This window comes from Rhamphochromis longiceps, linkage group LG7, assembly GCF_057381845.1.
Source record: "Rhamphochromis longiceps isolate RC_006_pf linkage group LG7, R_longiceps_female_GT1.1, whole genome shotgun sequence".
NCBI lineage: Eukaryota > Metazoa > Chordata > Actinopteri > Cichliformes > Cichlidae > Rhamphochromis > Rhamphochromis longiceps.
This window is the reverse complement of record NC_140563.1, coordinates 50,122,091-50,144,064: the sequence shown is the minus strand read 5'-3', so window position 1 is coordinate 50,144,064 and position 21,974 is coordinate 50,122,091. Positions and strand designations below refer to the sequence as shown.

General features: G+C 41.0%; 1 protein-coding gene and 1 long non-coding RNA gene across 3 annotated transcripts; one reads left to right on the top strand and one right to left on the bottom strand.

Annotated features, from left to right (window-relative positions):
* Positions 1 to 339: 339 nt before the first annotated feature.
* On the top strand, positions 340 to 20,055 carry LOC146666211 (uncharacterized). The gene is made up of 3 exons (XR_014912430.1): positions 340 to 477; positions 578 to 643; positions 17,467 to 20,055. It is a non-coding gene; the product is annotated as an uncharacterized LOC146666211 (long non-coding RNA).
* Positions 11,130 to 17,052, bottom strand: LOC146666212 (uncharacterized). Of its 2 annotated transcripts, none has more exons than XM_085414097.1 (2): positions 16,694 to 17,052; positions 11,130 to 13,651 (listed from the first exon to the last, which is right to left on the bottom strand). In XM_085414097.1, the coding sequence occupies exon 2, from the start codon at positions 13,264 to 13,266 to the stop codon at positions 11,584 to 11,586; it is 1,683 nt and encodes a 560-aa protein (XP_085270223.1). In that variant the 5' UTR covers positions 13,267 to 13,651; positions 16,694 to 17,052; the 3' UTR covers positions 11,130 to 11,583. The 2 variants fall into 2 exon arrangements, with proteins under 2 accessions (XP_085270223.1, XP_085270224.1); XM_085414098.1 differs by having other exon boundaries at positions 11,130 to 13,641.
* Positions 20,056 to 21,974: the final 1,919 nt, after the last annotated feature.

Genomic DNA, 21,974 nt, shown 5'->3' with positions numbered 1-21,974 from the left:
GTTCTTATGTTATTTATGAAAGTGCATAAGTATTAGGTCCTCAGTTCAGTTCTTGGGTTATTTTATTTTCGTTTCCCTTCCTTAAGAATGGCTTCTTGACAGCCACTCTTTTATTGAAACCATTTCTGATGAGGGTTCAGTGAACAGTAGATGAATCAACTGAACAGCCAGATGCTGTTCTCTGGTCCTGTGTCAGGTTTTTGCTGCATTTTTCCTATTTCTTTAAGACATGACTTTCTGACTTTCTTTCCTCAAGACATGGTTCCCACTCTTGCCTCAGGCTAGCGCTCTTCAGCCATCACACATGTGCCTCATCTGCCTGTAGTCAAGAGGCAGCTCCTGCATGTAGTCTCCACCAAATTTTCTGTGTGGTATCACCCACCTGCTGCCCATCCTACCACTAAATTTCCTATGTTCCAGCACCTACCTCGAGAAAACCAGTGCCTCTCTCCGGAGCTTCTCCCTCGACACTCTAAAGTAAGCTGTTCCTCACTCACACTTACCAAACACTTCTGGAGCAGCACTGTGAAATTCCCTCTGACAGACTCACCTGGACTAATCTCCCTCTCCTCTCTAGGCATGAATTCACGCCCAATCTCCTGCATTGATTCCTGGAAATACTTCTTGTTGTGATCTTCCCTGTGTAAGTTATTCCTTTGTGTAAATAAATCTGTGATCTGTGAAAACTTCCTCTTTTAGGTCACGCTGTAGAGTCCACTAAACTTAGACATCTTTAAGACATGACAGATCAGGTACAAGGACTGGACTAAAACTGAGTGAAGAAACAGCCAACATACAAAGAAAAAACTCTGAAAGAACTACTGCTCAGGACTAGTTTAAACATTATAAGAAATCTGGCTCCTTGGAAGTCAGATCAGCGCTTCTCTTTCACAGTCCTCGAGAGCAAAATATGAAGAAATGAGGGGTGACCCAAGACTTTTTCACAGTACTGTATCTTTGCAGAATTTCATCTTCTGCATCCGCTTTTGAATGACATGCTGATATTTAGTATTGAAGTGCAGTAGTTCCTAAAGTTTAAAATAACTTTGTTTTCTTCCTAACATTTACTCTGGAGCCACCATCAGGTTTGCATTTAAGAGTAATGCTTGAACAGCTTTAGGGTAGACTTCCCTGAAATATGGTAAAAAAAACCATTTCCGGATAAAATTTAGTATCTGTCCGTAAACCATACTATTTTGTCAAAGCATTATCAGGCTTGGCTCCGTTTCGTTATGAAATGCTGGTATACAGGACTGTATCCATAAAATAGCTAGTGTAGTCATTACGTCCATGTTATAATAATGATGTTAGCGTTTCCTTCAAAGTGATTAGCGCAGCTATAGAGTCCTTTGAAGTCAAGACTATGTTGCCTATGTTTCAGTGATGTTTTAGTCCAACAAAGAGCTCATGATTTTTATTAAATTTTCAATGTTTTTGCTAATAATCAGCCATCTCGGTGTATTTCAAATAGAAATTACATCACTAAAAGAGTAGATTAATTAGCACAGACTACTCCTTTGCAAGTGTATATCCTAAAGCCTTATTTCTATGTGTCACCATCTAATTCATGCTCTATTCATTCACTCGTGCCCTGATGATTCACGGAGGTGGCACGTGACAGTCATTAATCAGGTGTTTCCACGTGGCTGGGAGTGGTGATAAGACCAAGGCTTGTGATGAATGCTGGTGGGGATGAAAAAGCATTGTATTTCTTCCCTTTCACAGTACATTTGTCATATTGATTCAGTCAATTTACATAACAAAGAGGCCAGATGATCTCTCTCCCTCCCCTACTTTGAGGGTGGGTTGCGTGTTGTTCTGCAAAGTTTCTTCCTGTCAGCATCGTAGGAGGGAGCTATTTCTGGATCAGTGCTTTGTTGATTCTGATTTGGCGTCCCGGTGGTTTATTGACAGGAGGGAAACAGTTGGGCCACTTGACGTAAACTACTGGCCAAAGCTCCAATGACCTGAATGAGCGCAGAGGAGAGAAATCAATGTTTTTTAGTAGACAAGTCAAAGTTTCTTATGGATTCCAGAGCTTAATTTTATCTAGAGAACTTGGATTCATTCTGCTGTCTCACAAATACATGCAAATACACGCATGTCCTTTTTGTGAACCATTTGTCTTTGCCTCTCTTAAACTCACCGCACTCTGTTGGTGGCTTACTTTGAAAACAATAGTTTATGGCTTTGATAGAGCCTTCTTTGCTTTCAGATCTGCTTTAATTCTGACTCTATCATCTAAATGCAACATTTTTATTCACTCCCTGTAAACCCTTGAAATGTCTGTGTGGGAAAATCCCAGTAGATTAGCATTTTTCTGAATTACTCAGGCCAGCCCATCTTGGGACTAACAACCATGCCACATTCCAAATCACCTTTCTTCTCCATTCTGATGCTCAGTTTTAATTTCAGCAAGCCGAAATACACTGAGTTCTTGCCGTTGTATTGGTTGATTACATCTAAGTGTTATATGAGCAGTTGAACACGTACACCTAATGAAGTGTTGAGAGGACAGAACTCTGTAGATACTCTGGTGAGGACAGAATTAAGTCAGACATTTGTAGTCTACAATAAAAAGGCACAAATGCATAAAAGGTAGAGCAAGATAAATGTAATTTTGGATGTTTTTGCTCTCTCGAGTGGCCTACAAAGATAAAAGGGTTGTTTCAGTTATCTAACCTTCTATTTGCCCTGTTGTCAAATTACAGCTGGTCTGTGGTCCCTGAATCCTGACAACTAGCTGAGTGGTGATCTGTCTCTTAAAAGCTTGCATTACCCCTGAGGTTAATGGCATTTCACAGAGGTTACTGAATCTGAATTCCTTGAGAGACATTTTCTCTGCTAGTAATGTCATAATCAGCTCCCTCCATGTTTCTCTGTTTGATGATCATAGTACACGGAGATTTGCTCAAAGTTCATGGTCATCTTTATGGTTGTGATGGACATCCTTCATCATGACACATCTATAAACACCAACTACAAATGAAATAGAAGCTGCTCGAGATCGTTTGGATGCATCGTTTTCCTGTAATGCTGAGTCCAGCGAGTCATCGGTCTTACATTTTCTACTGCAACACACACAATACAATTCAAAGCCTGTTCTGTCTGCCATTATTGCCTCGCTCAGCAAAGTATCCTCTTTCATCTACCGTATAGAATGATATCCATTTTTTTCTGTCATCTTAAAATCACACAGAATAGACAAGTGGCTATAGGAGAAAAAGGCCCTGGCATGTACCTCATGGCTTTTTTTTGTTTGTTTAGTTATTTATTTGCATGTCCTGAGGCATAAAATGAGAGACTGGATAGCGCTTTGGCCCTGGTTCTGGTTATATAGTGCCTCTTCCCTGTGAAATTCTAAAAATAAACCCATTTATCCTCTCGTTTAGTTTTTCTCATGGAGAGGAAATACACAATTGCAATTACAGAGATTGGGTTACTCTTTTCTATTATAACTTTTATTATTTGCCACACATATCAAAGTGAACAGAAGTTGCATTCACACCGGAAGTGACTTGCAACAACGTGGCAACCAGAACCAGAAGCCAATGATAAGCAGCGACTTCAAGCAACAACAGGTGAAAACTGGACTTGGGCAGGTCTGGAGATTTTTTTTTCAACTTCAAGGCCAGCAATTGAAGTGACTACCAATGAGAGCACAGGATACCAGTGATTGACATATGAGAGGTTGGTAAATACATTACAGGTTTGCCTAGGCACGCAGGTCAACACAGGAAGTGATTTGTAGCAACATGCTGACCAGAGACCATAGAAAGTGAATGAAATTTAGTATTTTCAAGCAATAACAGGCAAAGAAAACATTGATGACATGAAAAGGAGAGTTTTTTATATAAGATATTAACATGTGGAAGTCCCTTTAAGTTGTGTCTACACAGGGAATGAATCGCTTATTGTGCATTGCTGCCTTGTGATATGACAGTCACCAGCATCCTGGACTCCTTGGTAGTTTGATCTTAGGGTCTGCTCACCTCATGTTGGCAGCATTTTCTTCTCCATTAGTTGCTTGAAGTCACAAAATGCCATTGACTATGTATACTCACTGGTTCTTTTTTTTATTTTTTGCAGCTGAGAAGTTTTTCCTTGTATAAATGAAAGTGAAAACAGCTCCTAAGTGTCCATAAAACATCCTCAATTTCATAACATTTTAGCCCACTCACTAACTTTCTTGTCAGTATATTGAGTGGTGTATAAAGACTTGGTTGAACGAGACTGACTCACAGCATGACCTTACCCCCTTGGATGTTTAAAAAAGAAAAGATCACCAGATACAGACATATTGTGTTGTTTATTCCATGCAAGCTCTTTCCTTTTCAACACCTTCTCTAGATCAGCCCCCAATGTCCTTTAACCACGAGGAGTTGATCAGATATTCATTTAGCATCAAGCAAAGGTGACAAGCGAGTCACAGAGATTTATTTGATACCACAAAGAAGTGCAGTAGATCTGAGAACAGACTCTGCTTGGGTTCTTCAAATAAATGTCAAGCTGGGAAATATTTTTACTTTCTGTGTCAAAACTTTTTTAATCACCTTATCCAAGCAAGATTTCTTTGTATCCTTTATTTATATATTAGCCAGAGTGAGTTTCTAAGTTAAGTTAGGGGAATCTTTTCTGCATACAGCAGACAGAGTTGTGGTCAGAAGACTTTATATTTTACAACATTTGTGGTCAAAAGTAACAAGTTTTGGCTTTTATTGGTTTCTTTGAGCTGTTCTTTTTCCAGGGTGGAATTTTTGCCCAGCATAACTCTTTGTGACTTAAAAAAAAGGAGAATTGGGTGCATAACTTTGAATTTGACTTCCTTAAAATCAATGAGCTTCCTAATATGGACCCAGCTTTTAAGCAGAGTCCAGACATTTTCAAAAGGGTTAAAGTCAGGACTTTATAAAAGCAATTCAAGAAGCTTAATGTTAGACCATCAAATGAAAAAAAAATGTTGATCTGTGATCATGATGTTACCACCACCATGCCTAACAGCTGGTCCAGTTTTCTTAGGTTTGAGAGCCTTATTTTCGCCTTTAGTACTCCAAACATACCTCTTGTCATTGTGGCCAAATAGCTCCATTTATGTCTCGTGCAACCATAAAACTTTTCTCCAGAAGGCATTTGGTCAACGTATCTGTATATTTGAGCCTGGATGTATATTTTTTTACTCTTCATCGATTAGAAAATAATCCTAAACTTAAGCTGTGTCCTGAACATTCATTCCACCCTGGAAAAAGAAATCATTGAAGACCCAAAATTACAGTGACATTCAGGGACATGAGTGTATGTAAACCTTTGACCATAACTATGCATTATATCATAACAGAGACATAGCAGACTTGGAAAACCTGAACTCAGCTGCCGAGGGATGCCTGTGCTTGTAAGCCTGGATAAATAGCATCCCGTGCACAACCTATTTGTTTTGATGAACAGATGAAAGGAGCGGTTTTTGTTCTGACCTGGTAAAAGTCATCCATCCATTTATCTTTTAGCAGCTGATTTAGTGCAGATTACCGTTCACGTGCTTGTACTTTGTCATGCAGCTAGACTTTGCAGCTAAAGTAATGGATATGGTACAGAAGCAAAATGCCTTCCATTCATTTATTCTATGTTTAATTGTGTTTTAAGAAAGGTTGTCAAGGACTAAAAAGAACACATTTCTCATTGTGTCATCTGTTAGTATGCATCCCTTCTCTCTCTTTCTCCTCTCTGTCTCTTTTTGCCTTGTTCTGAATTTCAAGCTTGTCCTTGAGTCTGGCTACTTTTGATAATTAAATTAGCCAGATGACATGTGCAGGTACTTAAACCAATTTATATATTTTTAAAAGTTAAAAGTTGACCGACACTATTTTCCAAATAGCTTTGTAAGCTTTTCTACCCTTTGCGACTACATGGAGAATGGTTAGAAACTCAGTGTGTGTCTCAGTTGTAATTTGACACTTCTGATGCATAGTGAAGGACAGAAAAGTCTTTACTGTTCCAAAATGTACTTAGGTCCATTTCCTGTTCCATCCCCCCTTTTTACAGCACATCATTTTAATTATCACTGTCCACATAGAGGAAACCAAATTATGTGAGTGAAAAAGGTAATAATAAGTGATAAACCAAAAGTGTCATTTCTATGCAATCATGTGTTACTTTGTTTTTGTGTGTGCGTTTGTGTATATGTGAAAATGTGCTTTGGTTTGTGAGAGGTGCTGAATGACTGAGATGATTATGTGGCTGAAGTGGGAGAGAGAGGGCAAAGTGGCCAAGACTCTAGTGACAATGCTGTATGAGTCTTATCCATATTGATGCTGTATTTACCATCACCGCCTCCCAGCACTGACCTGAAAGCCACTGTTTAATGCATTATTAAAAAGGCTTGAGGGCTTCAAGTGTTCTGAACTGACTGCAGACTATCAGAAGAGTTATACTTTATATTTCTGCAGCAGTGAAGACATGTACTGCTTAGTTAACTGTAGTTTTTTTACAAGCCAACATGGTGCTTGTTTTTAGGATGTGTCTCTTTAGCCCCCCCCCCCCCCCCCCCCCCAAATTAACTCAGTATGTTTGACTTGATCAGTTGGGATGACGTAAGTAAAGCAGTCTTAGTTAATGACCAAGGGGAAAACTCTACAGCTGAAACATTAACCCAACAATGAGACCAAAACCTTCGATTTTGGTCTCATGTACATAGATGATTAATATCACATGCCCATACTTCTGTTTAATATAAAATGGTGGATGTGCACTAACTTGCTATAAGCCATGTTTGTCTTTGGTTATTAGTTTCTTACAGCAGGACAAAGTCACGCATTGCAAGACCCACAGCAGTCTCAAACTATAGCCAACAACTATGTAACAGCCTGTATTTATATAGCGCTTTACTAGTCCCTAAGGACCCCAAAGCGCTTTACACATCCCGTCATCCACCCATTCACACACACAGTCACACACTGGTGATGCCAAGCTACATTGTAGCCACAGCCACCCTGGGGCGCACTGACAGAGGCGAGGCTGCCGGACACTGGTGCCACCAGGCCCTCTGACCACCACCAGTAGGCAATGGATGAAGTGTCTCGCCCAAGGACACAACGGACCAAGACTGTCCAAGCCGGGACTTCTGATTACAAGGCGAACTCCCAACACTTGAGCCACGATCGCCCATGTAGATAAAGTAACTTTGTTTAATTATTACAATCTTACTTACATTTCATTTCTCAAGCATGCCAAGAAAACTGCCAGGGCCTTGGTCGACTGTGGTCTATGACTGACAAGTTGGTCAGCTGGGGTCAGAAACAGAATTAGCCAATGCAGTCAGCAGGTCATCTCGCAGTACATCAGTTTGGACAGCATAGCAGTAATCTGCATGAGATATTGGACTGAAAAATGTTTCATTAGGACACATTTGAAAGAATACACAAGGCTGGATAGGTAGAAAAACACCAGATGAGGAAAAATGTAAATGAGTAGATGATGCAAAGTGCCAACCTGTCAAAAGGTTTTGGCTGTAATTATATTATCGGGTTTACAGTAAATTTCTTTTGCGTACATTTGCTTACAAGACAAGTATAGGGAGAAAACCTTGTTTACATGTATATAGTGTTAATGGCCATTCTGCAAATCATTTCAGCATTTTAAGCCAAGTGGATCTCATGATTTAAGAAAAAAAACAGACTAATTTGAAATTGCTTTTATTTTTTAAAAATGTAGAATAACAAATAAGTTGGCTAGCATCCAAATAACTAAGCCTGTGATTAATGTGTGCTGGGCGCAACTACCAGGCAAAGTTAGGCGTCATCTTACCCCAACATTAAACATTAACAGATCATCAGTGAGAAAGCAAAAGTAAGTCACGTATCAACTTGCTTAACATGGAGTATCTTAGACTTTGATAACAGGACTGCTTTCATTTCACAGTACTAATTCTTCATTCAGAGAGAATGGCACTTATTTTATTAGTATGTTTTCAGGTGCTTTGGAGAGTTGCTCCATATGTGAAAAAACAACTGGTAGTACTTTATCATAATGTCACACCATTAATAATTATTAAGGTAGTAGCGAGTGATTAATTCATCATTTATAGATCATTACTTCTCCTTAGTATGTCATTTAGAGATACAGATATGTTTATCCATCTGGTACTGTTACACCATGTATAGCTATCACTGCTACTACAGTATCACTTCTAGTAATAATCATAATGATCATGATAATAAAAGGGCTGTAGAAGGGATGCAGAAGCTCTTCTTTGTAAAATAAGAGGTTTTTTTCACAGTTTATGTTTGTAAAATTGCATCTAAAGAAACTGGACTTGTGGAGTAATGTCCTACTGACACATTGCGAAGATGCTTGGTCCTAATACACAGTGCCATGTTGATAGAAAACCAAACAGAGCGTATCAGCACGAACACCTCCTACAAACTGCCCAGCACAGTTGTGCTTGAGGGTTGATGATTTTAGCTTTTTCTTTTTTTTCGCAGCCACGGGACCTGGGCCACTCACAGTCATAGAGATGTCCATGAACTCCTCTGTATACCAGACTTCTAACCCATCTGTTCGACCGTTAAAGTTCAGCCAACACAGGATAATGATCTCAAGCACAGCAAAAAAATCCAGAACAAAATGACTCTAAATGAAAAGAATCAATGTGTTGCAATGGCCCAGTCAAAGTCCAGACCTCAGCATGATTAAAATTAGTTTATGCACAGCTCTCTGTGCATGCCCACAAACCTCAGTGAGCTGAAGCAACGTTGTGACGAAGAGTGGGCAAAAGGTTCTCCACAGCAATGTGAGCGACTGAAAAGGTCATGCAGAAAACAAGTACTGTATTATTATACTTATTATTAGTTTTTGGCAGGACTGCATGGAGTCATGGTAAAAATGCATTTTAGCTAATTACAATGTCACATATGTCATTATTTGTCAAATAGGGTTGGAGACTTCAAGGTTTCAGACTAGCAGCTCAAGAGTAGTGTATTGTTGATAAACAGATTGCAACAAGAAAAAAATGCATGAAAATATGTTTATTGTGCATTAGCTTTTTTTCAAATACATGTTTTTAAACTGACCATTAATGCTTTAGGCTTGCTTTCTGGTGTATATGCACATGCTGAGATTCCCTCCAGTAGAAAAGCATGTACTGTTAACATAGATTGCTTTTAACAGACATAGACCGGACAAGACATACAGGGAAGTAACGCCTCCTGAGGCAATACCCCCACATTTGTGCTTACACCTTGCCAAGAATGGTCACTGTGTTAGTGATAGCTGCACCTCTGCATTATATTTTTAGGTCGGTATTAAGGCTTTGGCTTTAGCCACAATATGGCACAGCAACTTCAGAACGCAACACCATGTTTATAAGGAAATGAAATCATTAACTAACAGAATGGAAAACTAGTGAGCGGTGTTACAGCTGCAAATAAATATAGTGCATGACCATGACAGGAAAAGAAATGGGTGTGATAATAGTTTCACCCACCCAACAATGTGGCTCGGTGTAGTGGTGCATGTTGTCTCAACTGTGCCATAAAATCAGTGATATGCAGGCCCAGTGCCTAATGCTTCAGAACTAATTTAAATATTGATGAGCCATATTATGAAACCAGCACACGTTCTGACCAACACAACACCCACACCGGATTTTTTTTTAAGTAGTTGACTGCAAAAGTGAATGCCAAATTAAAATCCTGTGTTTACATGTACAGTTACAGTGGTAACATAATAACATCGAGCTCTCTTTTGTTATAAATGTCACATTAGTTCTAAGGGTCCACTGATGAAAAAGAATCCTTCTTTTGCCTGTTTTTGCTGCATGAGCTGCCACAGTCCAACCATCTGCTCGCTGGCATCACGTTACCCAAATATATAAAAAAAAATACCAGAACTCTTAATATCTTAAAAACATTCAACCATCCATCTGATATTGGAACATTCATGTCAGTTATTTTACTGAAGGCAATTTAGCATTGCCGACTTCACTTCTAGAAAGTTAATTTTCTAAGTTGTTTTGACCATCTTGCCTTTTCCCTGACATTACTTTGTTACAGGGGTCAGTAAATCTCTTCCTTTATCAAATGCATATCTAGCTCTGATAGAAGGATGGAGAAGGAGAATTAATTCAAGGACGGTTGTAGTGCACTGCACATGTGCAGTTGTACATGTAGATGTGTGTCTGTCATGAACTAAAAAAAAATGCAGCCAGGACAACTGGGGATGGGAGTATAATGGCTTGGAGAGGCAATGAAATGTGGCCATCTCAAGGATACTGCACTAAGGTTATATTTATTGATTACAGCTCTGTGATGAGGACACATGAACTGACATGTACAGTATTCCATGTATGTTTTCATCTCTCTATAAATGCTAGTGATGTTTTGACATCGGTTAAATTCTCGCAGCTTACTTGAGATTTTTATAGCTCTTACTGCTCGAGTCTGTCGAGTTCAGAAATGAGAGCAGGTTCACCCTGAGCTCATGTGACAGACACGAAAGAGAAACCGTAGAGAGCATTGTGCTGCCTGTTACGTCGTTCAGCGTGGCCAGTTTATCTGTGGGTCACTGATGGTCTTGTGAGGTATTTCATTGAGGGATGCACTGACCTCTACAGGCTCAGCAACGGGACCCTGACTGGCGTTAGGTATCAGGATGAAACGGTTGTCCCAGGACCCACTGTCAGACCTTACACTGGTGCAGTGGGTCCCAGGATCATGAAAGTGCCTGGCCTCATGTTCAACCAGTGTCAGGTGCATCATTTTTATCCTTTGATCTGCAGGGTGCAGGTCAAAGGGAGCAGCATGGTGATAAGGTAGCACTGTTGCCTTACAGCAAGAAGGGTTTAAATTTACTATCTGGCTGGGGTCATTTAGTGTGGTGTTTGCATGTTACATGTCACATGGGTACTCAGGCGTCTTCCCACAGTCCAATGACATGTAATTAGTAGGGTTAGATTAATCTGTGAGTTCAGATTGTCTGTGAATGATTGTCTTCTTCTCTATGATGATTGAGATCTGATGTCTTTTTGTCAAGGGTTGACAATTTGTTCAAACACAGTAAGAGAGAAATGAGACACTGGCAGACCGACTCAGAGTTTCAAAGACGTGCGCACGGGTGAGAGTCTCTGAGCAGACTAACACACCGAGCACCGTTTACTCGCTTTATTTATAAGGCAAAATGGGTTACATAATACTTCCTCTTTCAACTGAAGAGGGGAGAGCTCAGGCATTGTCTTAGCTATCTAACTTCTGCACACAAACTGAAAAACAACGACACAGCAGTATTCATGCTTATCTGACATCGCAGACACTGAAGTAAAGAATGCATGTATATGTCCTGTCTTTGTCAAACATCTCACACACTTAAGCAAGGAATACATTGTGTTCTTTTCAACAGTAAGCTTTACCGTGTGAAAATATATAAACACTTGATTATAAGGCATACTTGTTTCTACTTGATTATACTTTAATGATTTAACTAAAATAAAAATTCTCTTAACATTCCCTCCTGATGTTAATATATTTCACATGTTTTACTCAATGCATAGTCACTTGTTAGTCACATTTTCAACTTGCACGTCATTCAGTGAAATAATTAAACAACAAGCTTGTCAAGATTGTCATAGAGATTTTCTTCTCTCTCTCCCACACTCAGCATACCATACTGACGATAGGGATCCTCCATAACTGACTGAGCCAAGACATGGTTTCCTAACATACGCTTGAACATGTTCGTCATTATGCTTCTCAGACATGGGATAATACAAGCAATGAAAAGGCAAAATAGTAACATCACACTGAAAAGGGCCAACAGGCCTTTAATCAGTAGAGATTTCCAAGAGCCGCTCAGCAGCCAGTCCCACCAACCTTGAGTATCGGTAACGTAGTCCTGCTGCTGAGCGTCTCTCAGTTGTTTCAAAACATTCAAAGCATTTGTCATGTTTAATGAATGGATGTTATCAGGTATGTAGGTACAACATGTAGTGTTAAACAATACGCAGAGACCACCTTTCTCTGCGAGAATGATGTCTAAAGCCACTCGGTGCTGCATGACAGTGATGCGAATTGCATCAATTTCTTCATTCTGTCCTTGATTAATGCGGGTTGAAGCATTTAAAAATAATCCAAAACGATAGTCCAGGGTTTCTATCCGTAGTGCGTGTTTCCCTACTCCTATCCATGGAAACAAAGCGTGTATTACCTTCTGGCTCTTGGTCCAGAGTTTGAAGTCATCTGGTACATCAGAACCAAGATATGGATCATGGGGCTTGAGGCCTGTGCTACGTTTAGCTCTGGTGTTGCTGTTCACTGACATCTTAAAGGTGTGGTCAGATACCAGAACAGGGGCACAGAGTCCGGTGCTGTTTGGTGGCAGCATGAAATAGACTTTCAGGCCACACGCCCAAGCTGCGCCCTGTACCCAGTATGTACCTGTCGATGAGCCGATGCCATCCCAATCTGGTGCCGCCAGGATCATGGAGCAGTTTCGGTTTTGTCCTAGTTTCTTCAGACCCTGGGGCGTACCTGTTTGTCCGGTTGCTCCTGTGAAGTTAAAGCACACTGGGTGTTGTATGTCAGGTGGCAAAACAACTGAGAATGATTTCAGTTTTCTATGACTGACGTTTATATGCACCCAGTAGGCTTCATTGCAGGTGTAGTTTATATTTGGGTACTGGTGGGTGCAGTTTGTTATGTTGTAGATTAAAGACTTTACACTCTGTGGGACTATATATTGTGTAGTGTTGTGGCATGTGTTGCTGTTTTGGTCCTTTATGGATCCACCTATCACCATCACAGGTTTTCCTGGTGTTGAGCAGGTCCCGGTAATGGCTTTGTCATATATGCAGAGTGCTTCAGCCTTGGTTGGGGGTTTTCCATACACTGTGGCATGGAGTGCTGTCGTGGGCATATGTGAGCAGACATAGCAGTTTGCGGCATTGTCTTCTCTGTGCACTCTGTCATGGACATACCGGTACCATGCATTGTTCAGCCACGGGTGGTTGTGTTCTTTGTCTATCTCCTTCAGGTGCGAGTTGTCGTGGGTCCACCTCTTAGGTCGGAGAATAATTGGTACTGTCTTGTGGGTTCCACTGGGCATCAACCAAAAGAGTGTCGTCATCAGGAGGATAGCCATTAGACAGAATATGTAGCACATGAGTAGTTTTCGTTTGATGTCACAAGCGCCCAAGCACAACAGCTTTGGGGCTGGAACTGGTGCTAGCATTGATTCTGAAGCTGGTTCTTCTTCTGGATTTATCAGGTTGTTTTCCTCAGTCATCTTGTTGAGATTTTATTCAGGCGTCCCTGGTGTTATTATTGGTTCTGCTCTTCGGTGGGATAGGTCAGTCTGATCTTCAGGGCGACCAGGCACACCCGAGCTCCCACGTGAGTAGCACTGCCGAGGAAGCACAGGGCGGGAAACCCGTTCAGCCCTGTCCTCCAGCAGGGGTTCACGTAAGAGTCAGGGGAACCGGCGTCTTATTGTGGTGCAAACACTTTCTTCACGTGGGATTGATGAATCCACGAAACTCGTTCGGCTATCTTACACGCTGTGGGTGTGGTAAGTAGCACCTGGAAGGGACCTTCCCACTTTGGAGCACTCCAGTTTTTCCGCTGGAGGACTTTAATCAGAATCCAATCACCGGGGTTCAACCTGCAAGAAACTGAAGAAAAGTCACTCGGCAGTTGATTGCTTAATCTCACTTCTTTATTCTCAAATAGTTTTGTCATCCATTCTGCCATTGTTGTTTCTGCAATAGATTTATTAATTGGCTCACTCATTATGGGGAGTGGAAAATGTCTGCCATGTACGATTTCAAATGGCGTTAGACCACCTGTTCCTTGAGTTATTCTCATCCATAATTTAACCAAGCTTAGACATTCAGGCCAAGGTTTTTTAGTCTCTTCCATACATTTCCTCAACCTTTGTTTAATTGTGCCGTTAGTTCTCTCGACTAATCCTGCACTTTGTGGATGATAAGAACAGTGATGTTTTATGCTGAAGCCTAAAGCTTCAGAAACTTTACTTATTACTTCATTTACAAAATGTGTGCCATTGTCTGATCTTATCAGAGATGGAATACCGTACGTTGGAATAAAATGATTACATAGACATTTTGCTACTGATATTGCATCTGCTTTTTTCACTGGGTATATTTCTGGCCACTTGGAAAATACATCAATTATCACAAGTGCATATTTGGAGGATTGTGATTCATTTAATTCTATGAAATCCATGTGGACAGTGTGAAATGGATGCGGTGGTATAGGGAAATGCCCTCGCTTTGGACGTAGATTTCCCTGTGCGTTGTGTCTTTGGCAAATCATACATGTTCTGATAAACTCTTGTGCTGAACTTTCAAAATTTTTTGTATAGAATTGTTTATTAAGAATATTAATCATCCCTCCTGATGACACATGAGTTTTCCCATGTGTCACTAAAGCAGCAGTTCTATGCAAAGATTTTGGAAGCACTGGTTTGCCATTACACATCATAAGGTTGTCTTTTAATTCTGCTCCATCTTTCACCCAAGATTTTTGTTCACTCAGCGATGCTGTTTTCTGTGCATCTGCTAGTATTTCTAAAGGTATTAGATCTATGGTTTCTGTTGTTAAAACATCAATTTGTTTTTCTGCAGCTGCTTTTGCTGCTTTGTCAGCAAAGTTATTTCCTCTCGTAATTTCTGTGTCATCCTTTTGATGAGCTGCACATTTGCATAGTGCTAATTCTTTTGGCAACGTTATTACTTCTAATAGCTTTTTTAGAAGGTTTGCATGTTGAACTGTGTTGCCTGAGGAAGTTGTCATTCCTCTGTTATGCCATATTTTAGCGAAATGATGAACTGCTGAATAGACATATTGACTGTCTGTGTAAACATTAACACTTTGACCCTTATATAAAGTACATGCTCTGATGACTGCGGTTAGTTCTGCGCTTTGAGCAGAGTTTGAGGAGCTGAGAGCTTTTGCTTCTATCACTTTATCAACAGTTGTGACCGCATAACCCACACAATTTCTACCGTGAATGTCTTTTGACGCTGAGCCGTCCACAAAAACATTACTGAAACTGCTCTGGGGGGAGCTGTATATATCAGTGCGAGGTTTTGTATCTTCCTCTAATTTTTGAATGCAACAGTGTTGTTCTCCGTCCAGAGAAGTCGGCAAAAGTGTACTTGGGTTTAGCTGGCCACACTTCTCTATTTTTATGTGTGATTGTGTAAGTAGAATCCCCACATAAGAAAGTTGTCTTGCATGCGTGAGGAAAGAGAGGTTCGCTTGGAGCAAAATAGAGGTCACTGCATGTGGGACTTTGATGATCAATTTATGTCCTAGAACAATGTCTGCACATTTTTTAACTGCCTCTGCTGCTGCTGCGCATGCCTGAACACAGGTAGGTAATCCAGCAGCTACAGAGTCAAGTTTGCATGAGTAGAAAGCTAATGGACGTTGTTTTTCTCCAAAAGCTTGAGTTAAGACTGCTTTCATATACCCTCCTGCACCATCAACATGGAGAACGAAAGGTTTTCCATAGTCTGGTAATGCTAAGACGGTACATGTCTGCAGTGCTATTTTCAAATCAACGAAAGCTTTTTCTGCTTCTGGAGTCCATTGTACTTTGTCTTTTAATGCTAGATCTTTACCATAAATGAGGTTCTGTAGTGGTTGAGCTAGTAATGCGTATTCTGGAATCCAGCATCTACAGAAATTGCACAGTCCTAAAAAACTCATCATTTGTTGTTTAGTTACTGGTTTTGGGGCATTTTGGACTGCTATCTTTCTGCTCTCTAACAGCTGCCTGCCTTGTCCTGTCAATTTGTGGCCAAGGTATGTTACTTCCTGGCTCCACAATTGCAGTTTATGCTGTGACACTTTATGGCCTTGCTTTTGGGCACGTTTAGCAATGCGTTTATCGTTTTCTACCATCCACGCCTTGAAAAGGTGCCATTCTGCTAAGCGTTTTGCTTTTTTCTTTTGGCTCTTTTCCTCAAATAATTCTTTTTGTAAAGCAGCCTTTAAAGCAGTTATTGATTCTTGATTGCATTTGCCTTGCCAGGCTGGGCAATAAATTTTATGTGGATTTCTCCACCTATTTGCACTGACTCTTCCTGCATTTGGACAGTTTTTTTCCAACCATCCTTCATCTGCTGTTAATTTTACTTTAGTTTTAGAGTTACCCATTTTGAACTAATTACGTCAGAACTGTGACACCTTCTTTGGCATGAAAAAGTGAGAATGGGTTTTCGATAACAGCCTTCTACTCTCCCACTAATTGAGAGAGCGGTTATCAATTTTACGTGATGAAGCACAACCCTTTTTTCCACCTTTACCAATACGTGAGTGTACACAGGAAAACAGTTTGAGAAGTGGTTCGACCGCGTATTGGGTCGTAAAAACAACTCACTCCTCACAAACAAAGCGCGTTTCTATGATTTTTATTGAGATTTTCCGTAGGCCTATTTATTTGTGTAACACCTTCACCTTCAGCCACTCTTCTTGAGTGACCGGAAACCTGTTCCGTTGCAGCCACTCCCAGAGCGACCGGAACTTTTAATAGCGATTTTTCTAGAATTTCGCTCTTGCCTGTCGTCTTCTTAGTCCCGCATGGACACTGAGATCTGTCGGCGTACCTAGGTTTACACACTACTTAAAGGAAAATCTCAATATCAACGTATTTTAGCGCTTGGTGGAATGCGTGTCATATTCACCTCTACTGTGGCGCTGCGTTTTAAGATCCGGTGCTCATCGGGTCCTGGAGCCGTGAAGGCCGAACGCTGACCGGAGATCGAATTCACGTTCCCGGGTTTTTCGTTTTACTGATCAGATTTCTTCCAGCGCAGGCGTCACGACGTCAGGATCCGATGGAGACCGTCTGTGGAAAACTAGACGTTAAAATAACAGTCAGTTCTCCGGCTACGAAGGACCAATTAAATGTCAAGGGTTGACAATTTGTTCAAACACAGTAAGAGAGAAATGAGACACTGGCAGACCGACTCAGAGTTTCAAAGACGTGCGCACGGGTGAGAGTCTCTGAGCAGACTAACACACCGAGCACCGTTTACTCGCTTTATTTATAAGGCAAAATGGGTTACATAATACTTCCTCTTTCAACTGAAGAGGGGAGAGCTCAGGCATTGTCTTAGCTATCTAACTTCTGCACACAAACTGAAAAACAACGACACAGCAGTATTCATGCTTATCTGACATCGCAGACACTGAAGTAAAGAATGCATGTATATGTCCTGTCTTTGTCAAACATCTCACACACTTAAGCAAGGAATACATTGTGTTCTTTTCAACAGTAAGCTTTACCGTGTGAAAATATATAAACACTTGATTATAAGGCATACTTGTTTCTACTTGATTATACTTTAATGATTTAACTAAAATAAAAATTCTCTTAACACTTTTCAAAGAGTTTAATTTCTTTGAGCAGTACATTAAAACAGTGCTTTTCACAGTCTTTCTTTCTCCTCCTCAGTTCCATGCAGAGCCAAGGCTGTTTCTGTGTGGATGGGAAACTTCACAGCAACTGTAAAGCAAAGCACATCTCTTGCTATCCTTATGTGACTCAGCAGTGAACAGCTGGTGAAGAAAGAGAGAGGGAGAGGCAGAGCCACAGTGACATGTTCAGAAGCAAGTCACCATCACTGAGATGGCAGTAAGAAAACTCTACATTAACCTGCTGCCACAACAGTGGAGAGCACAGTGTTGAAGGTTGAGCTTCACCGGCTCGCCCGCCACATCCTTACATGGCATCTCATACAACACTTCCAAAAGGAAACGATGGACTTAAAAAGCTATTTTATATTTGGCATAAAAACAAATATACAATTCTTTGTGTCTTTTACTCTGTGTATGAATATGACTTGACATATGTTCAGTCAATTTTCAAGTCAGGCTTAACCTACACTGGAATTACAAGATTAAAAGATCTTTGTAGCTAATTTTTTAAAAATGAGTGTATAAATAGCCATTATATTACAATATAGACACTTTCGGTTAACATAAGTGCATCATCCATCCCCTGGCCTATCGTGTTTGACGAATTATAGGAAAGAGTTCAAGAAAGAAATATTTTCGGTGTAACTGATTCTCACTTTTTCTTTGATTTTTCTAGAGAAACAACAATAGATCCTCTTCATTTTTACCTGTTCTACATTTATGATCTTTTCTTTAACTGAATTATGACTCAGTCTGTTTGCTCTTTGATTTTATCGCTCACCTATTATTGTTCCAACTACTATAACAAAAAGTAAAATAGAGGCTATCATCTTGCTAAGGGAAAAGGTAGACTAGAAGAGCAACATAATGTGCTAACATCAATATTTTCCTAGAAGGAAAGTCTGTCCATTAGAGTTGCTAAGCTACCGGATAGTTTGAGAAAGGAAAGGTTAGGAGAATATATATACTCAGAATAATAGCTACTATATGGCACATGCAATCTGAGACATTATTGAGATCCAGAGGGGTCGGATCATTAGCTCATACAGCACAGAATTACATGCATATAATGAGGGTTATATTCATCCTCAAGCTAAAGCGTATGTAATCATAAAAAAAGACTTGGTGTAATGATGCCGGGAGGTAGAGTTGACCTTGACACCCAAAGACAACCCTCTTTGCTTCAGTGAATGTGCTCATGTCAACAGCACCTTGACCTTCCAAAAAAAGGGAACAAAAGGAAACAAAAGATACATATATATAAATATAATCTTACAGATTTAGAGATTTTTTCTCTGGATGCAAATACATCTTCCAGGACTACACAAATGTGTCTGTGATGCAGGCTGTTAGTATTTCTAGTGTGCTCAAAGTTGCTGTGGCACTCTCCCAGTCTGTCTGGGCATGTGCAGGAAAGCACTGCAGTGCTGCACTCTGGAGAGAGAGAAAGACAGAAGGAGAGGAGTTTTGACAGTAGGGTGCTCATTCCCTGCAACATACTCTTTTTTTATCCCATGTGTGAGGGAGCATTTAGAGGATAAAAGGCTATGGTCGGCTGCTGCATTATAATGCATCCATTAAGCAAGAAAAGGTTAATGTCATTGTCAGGAACCTACAAGGCACTGAACAACTTTTCATGGTACGTATTGTGATTTCATAGCTCATCAGTGCAGTGCAACATGTTCCTTTTCAGATCTTGCTCTTGCCAGCAAATAACAGAGTATATTTGATGCCGCATAATTTAAAGAAGCACATCCAAGATTAGCGATGTATTTTCTACCCTTTTTATGAACGCAGACAGTTTTAGCCAGGCAAGGACAGCTCCTTGATCAAGAGAAACAACCAAGTCCACTCACAGGCGGCTCTTCCTATTGGCCTTTGTTTGCTCCAATAGAAAATGCTTCCTTTCATCTCTTTTTTTAATGTGATTTTATTTTGTGTCTATACAGTATTTTTGTCTTCCCCATGCTTTTATTTGTTCCCCTTTCCAGGCAATAAACATCCCAAAAAGTGTCTGCTGAGAAAAAACAGGTGGTCTAAACAATCCTTTTAGATCAGAAAACCCCAGTTCTTCCCGAACAACACTGTAGTTGATCAGTGAGAATGGTTCCCATTAAAGGCCACATAGTGACTTCTAACGTGTCATTAATTTGGGAATTTGTTGTTTAAAATAACACAGGAGGAAAACAGGGATTAAAAGTACAAAAAGAAAAGAAAAAATGAAATCAGTAGTAAAGATAGAGGTAAGAAGAAACAGCCCCTATGCCCTATACACATAAATAGAGGTCATAAGGCAAAACACCTTTTTTAAAAAGGCAATAAAGTGCTACTTACAACTAATACATAAAGTAGAACAGAGAAAGGGTAAAACTCTTCTTCTGTTGTCATTTTTTTTCTCCTACAAATTAATTACATAAAGAATCACAGATAATGTTCTCTAAGGCAGGAGGTGCTGAGGTTATCAGCCCTGGAGCTTTGATACAATATCAGGCTGCAGCATTAATTGGATACTTGTGCTGCTGCAGGCATGATCACTCTCTGGCTCTCGAGCTGCTGAGGCATCAAAACAGGTGGAACATAAATGGCACAGCATGTGCACCTCAGAGTCGTGACGCACCCTGGTATTGCTAAAAGCTGTCATCCATTTTGTGGGCAATGATGACGATAGTGGCGAAAGGGGGTGGGTGGGGGTGAGATCTCTGGGTTGAAAGGGCCATCAAGTGGCCGGGAACTGAACTGCACCGTCAGCTCAGTGCTGGAGCACCCAGGCTCTGCTGTAATGACTCCAAAAGACAGACAAGCGAAACAGTGCTTACCACTGAACTTGAAATGGTCACACTTGAGCAGTCCCATTTAGGCAAGCTGCAGGTGTAATTTTCTGCTAAGTGATATTGAAGGAGGTGTGACTGACAGGCTTCAGTTGGGAAAAAGAAGTTTCCCATGAATAGAAATTCAAATAATGTCCGGAATAAAGCTCAATCATACCTGACTGACCTCCCCAAAGTGTCAGAGTCCTGGGACTGGGCGACCCAGGATCCCTGAGCAGTCATGTATTATATTATTATTATTATTATTGTTGTGTATTTTGGTGTTGCTCCCCCTTCCCTGTGCTTGTGTATATGTGTGTGTGGGTGGCTGAGCACTTGTTTATAGGCGGCGTCAGGCCTGGAGGGTGTGGCCCTGCAAGGGGACTGGCCACACCCGAAGCCACACACCTGCTGCTGATCAGGCCTCGTCGGGGGAGCTACTTAAGAGAGTCTTGGAGCTCCCACCGACGCGGGATCATTCCTTGAGACTCCACGTTAGTCGTCCCATTGAATTGAGTTAATGTGTGTAAGTGTATGCCCGCGGTTATTTGTGTCCTGACGGCTGCGTCTATTGTTTCCCGCAGGAGGAGCGTGGAAGGCACGAAGAGCAGCGAGCACCGGGGGGTGCTGACACGGGAGCGGAGAGCACAGAGACACGAACTATTCACGCAGAGACACGACACGGGAGTCTGGGAGAACACGGGGATTTATTGTTGTTTTTGTTCCACTCTGTAAATAAACACACTGTTTATACATAGAGCACCGCGCCTGGGTCCTCCTTCCCCACTCCTTCCACGGTGTGCCATGCTGCACCGTGACACAAAGGTACCACAGTTGCTGTAAGAGACACCGCAGTCCTCCTGTTTCACTGGGATATCCTTTACAGACGCCTCAGTGACTCCGCTATCCAACTCCCTGTAATGCCACACTGTGTTCCTGAGAAACTGAAGAACTCTTGAGCTTCGCAGGTGCTGGAGAGCGGCGTTTGTGCTTATATCAGGCCCGCTGTTGGAGGTTACAGCGAGGTCGAGGTCAATCAGAAGTGAAGTCAGCAGCAGCCTATTATTAGTGTAGGGTTTCTCCTCCGTCTTCGTAGATCACTTGACCCAAAGAATGAGCTAGATAGCGAGGTCACTTAGCAGAGCACGAGCGTCACAACTTGGTTCCAGGGAATCATTACATAGTTGATGGGATGGAGGCACACTGGGAATAGTTTTTCTTCTGTGTAATGATCTGTCAGGATGAGAGAGGCTGCTCTGCTCTCAGGAAAAAGACACACCTGTTAATGAGCAGTGTTTTAAATCCTAAGTCAGCTTCTTTTTTTTTTAACATGATTTAATAAAGTAGAAATTGGACTGGTAGATCTGCAGCACTTCAGTTGATTTTTTTCTTCTAGATACTCAGTTATAATTCAGGATTTTTTAAACAAGTTCCTGGCTGGTAAAACTCTTTTGTACAAAAACATTATCTAAGACAGGAACTTTACACTTCTACATTCTCCAGTGAAAAAGCTGTCTGATTTCTGTATTCAGTGAGTTCCATTCAAAGTCAGGTAGGCATACATCTAGGCACCTGGAGTCCCAGGCTTCTACCGTTCTACCTTTAAAAGCCGGAGAGCAGTCAAATGCTGGAAGTGGAAGATATGTATATTAGGTTGTTACCTAGGAATTCTGGAGGGAGGGGAGTGGGGGTGTGTGATTGAGGGGGTGGGGGAGCTGCTAAAAGCTGTGAACTTCCC

Bases quoted from the DNA above. Each gene is read 5' to 3' on its own strand.
- LOC146666212 (XM_085414097.1), bottom strand. From the start codon at position 13,266: ATGACTGAGGAAAACAACCTGATAAATCCAGAAGAAGAACCAGCTTCA.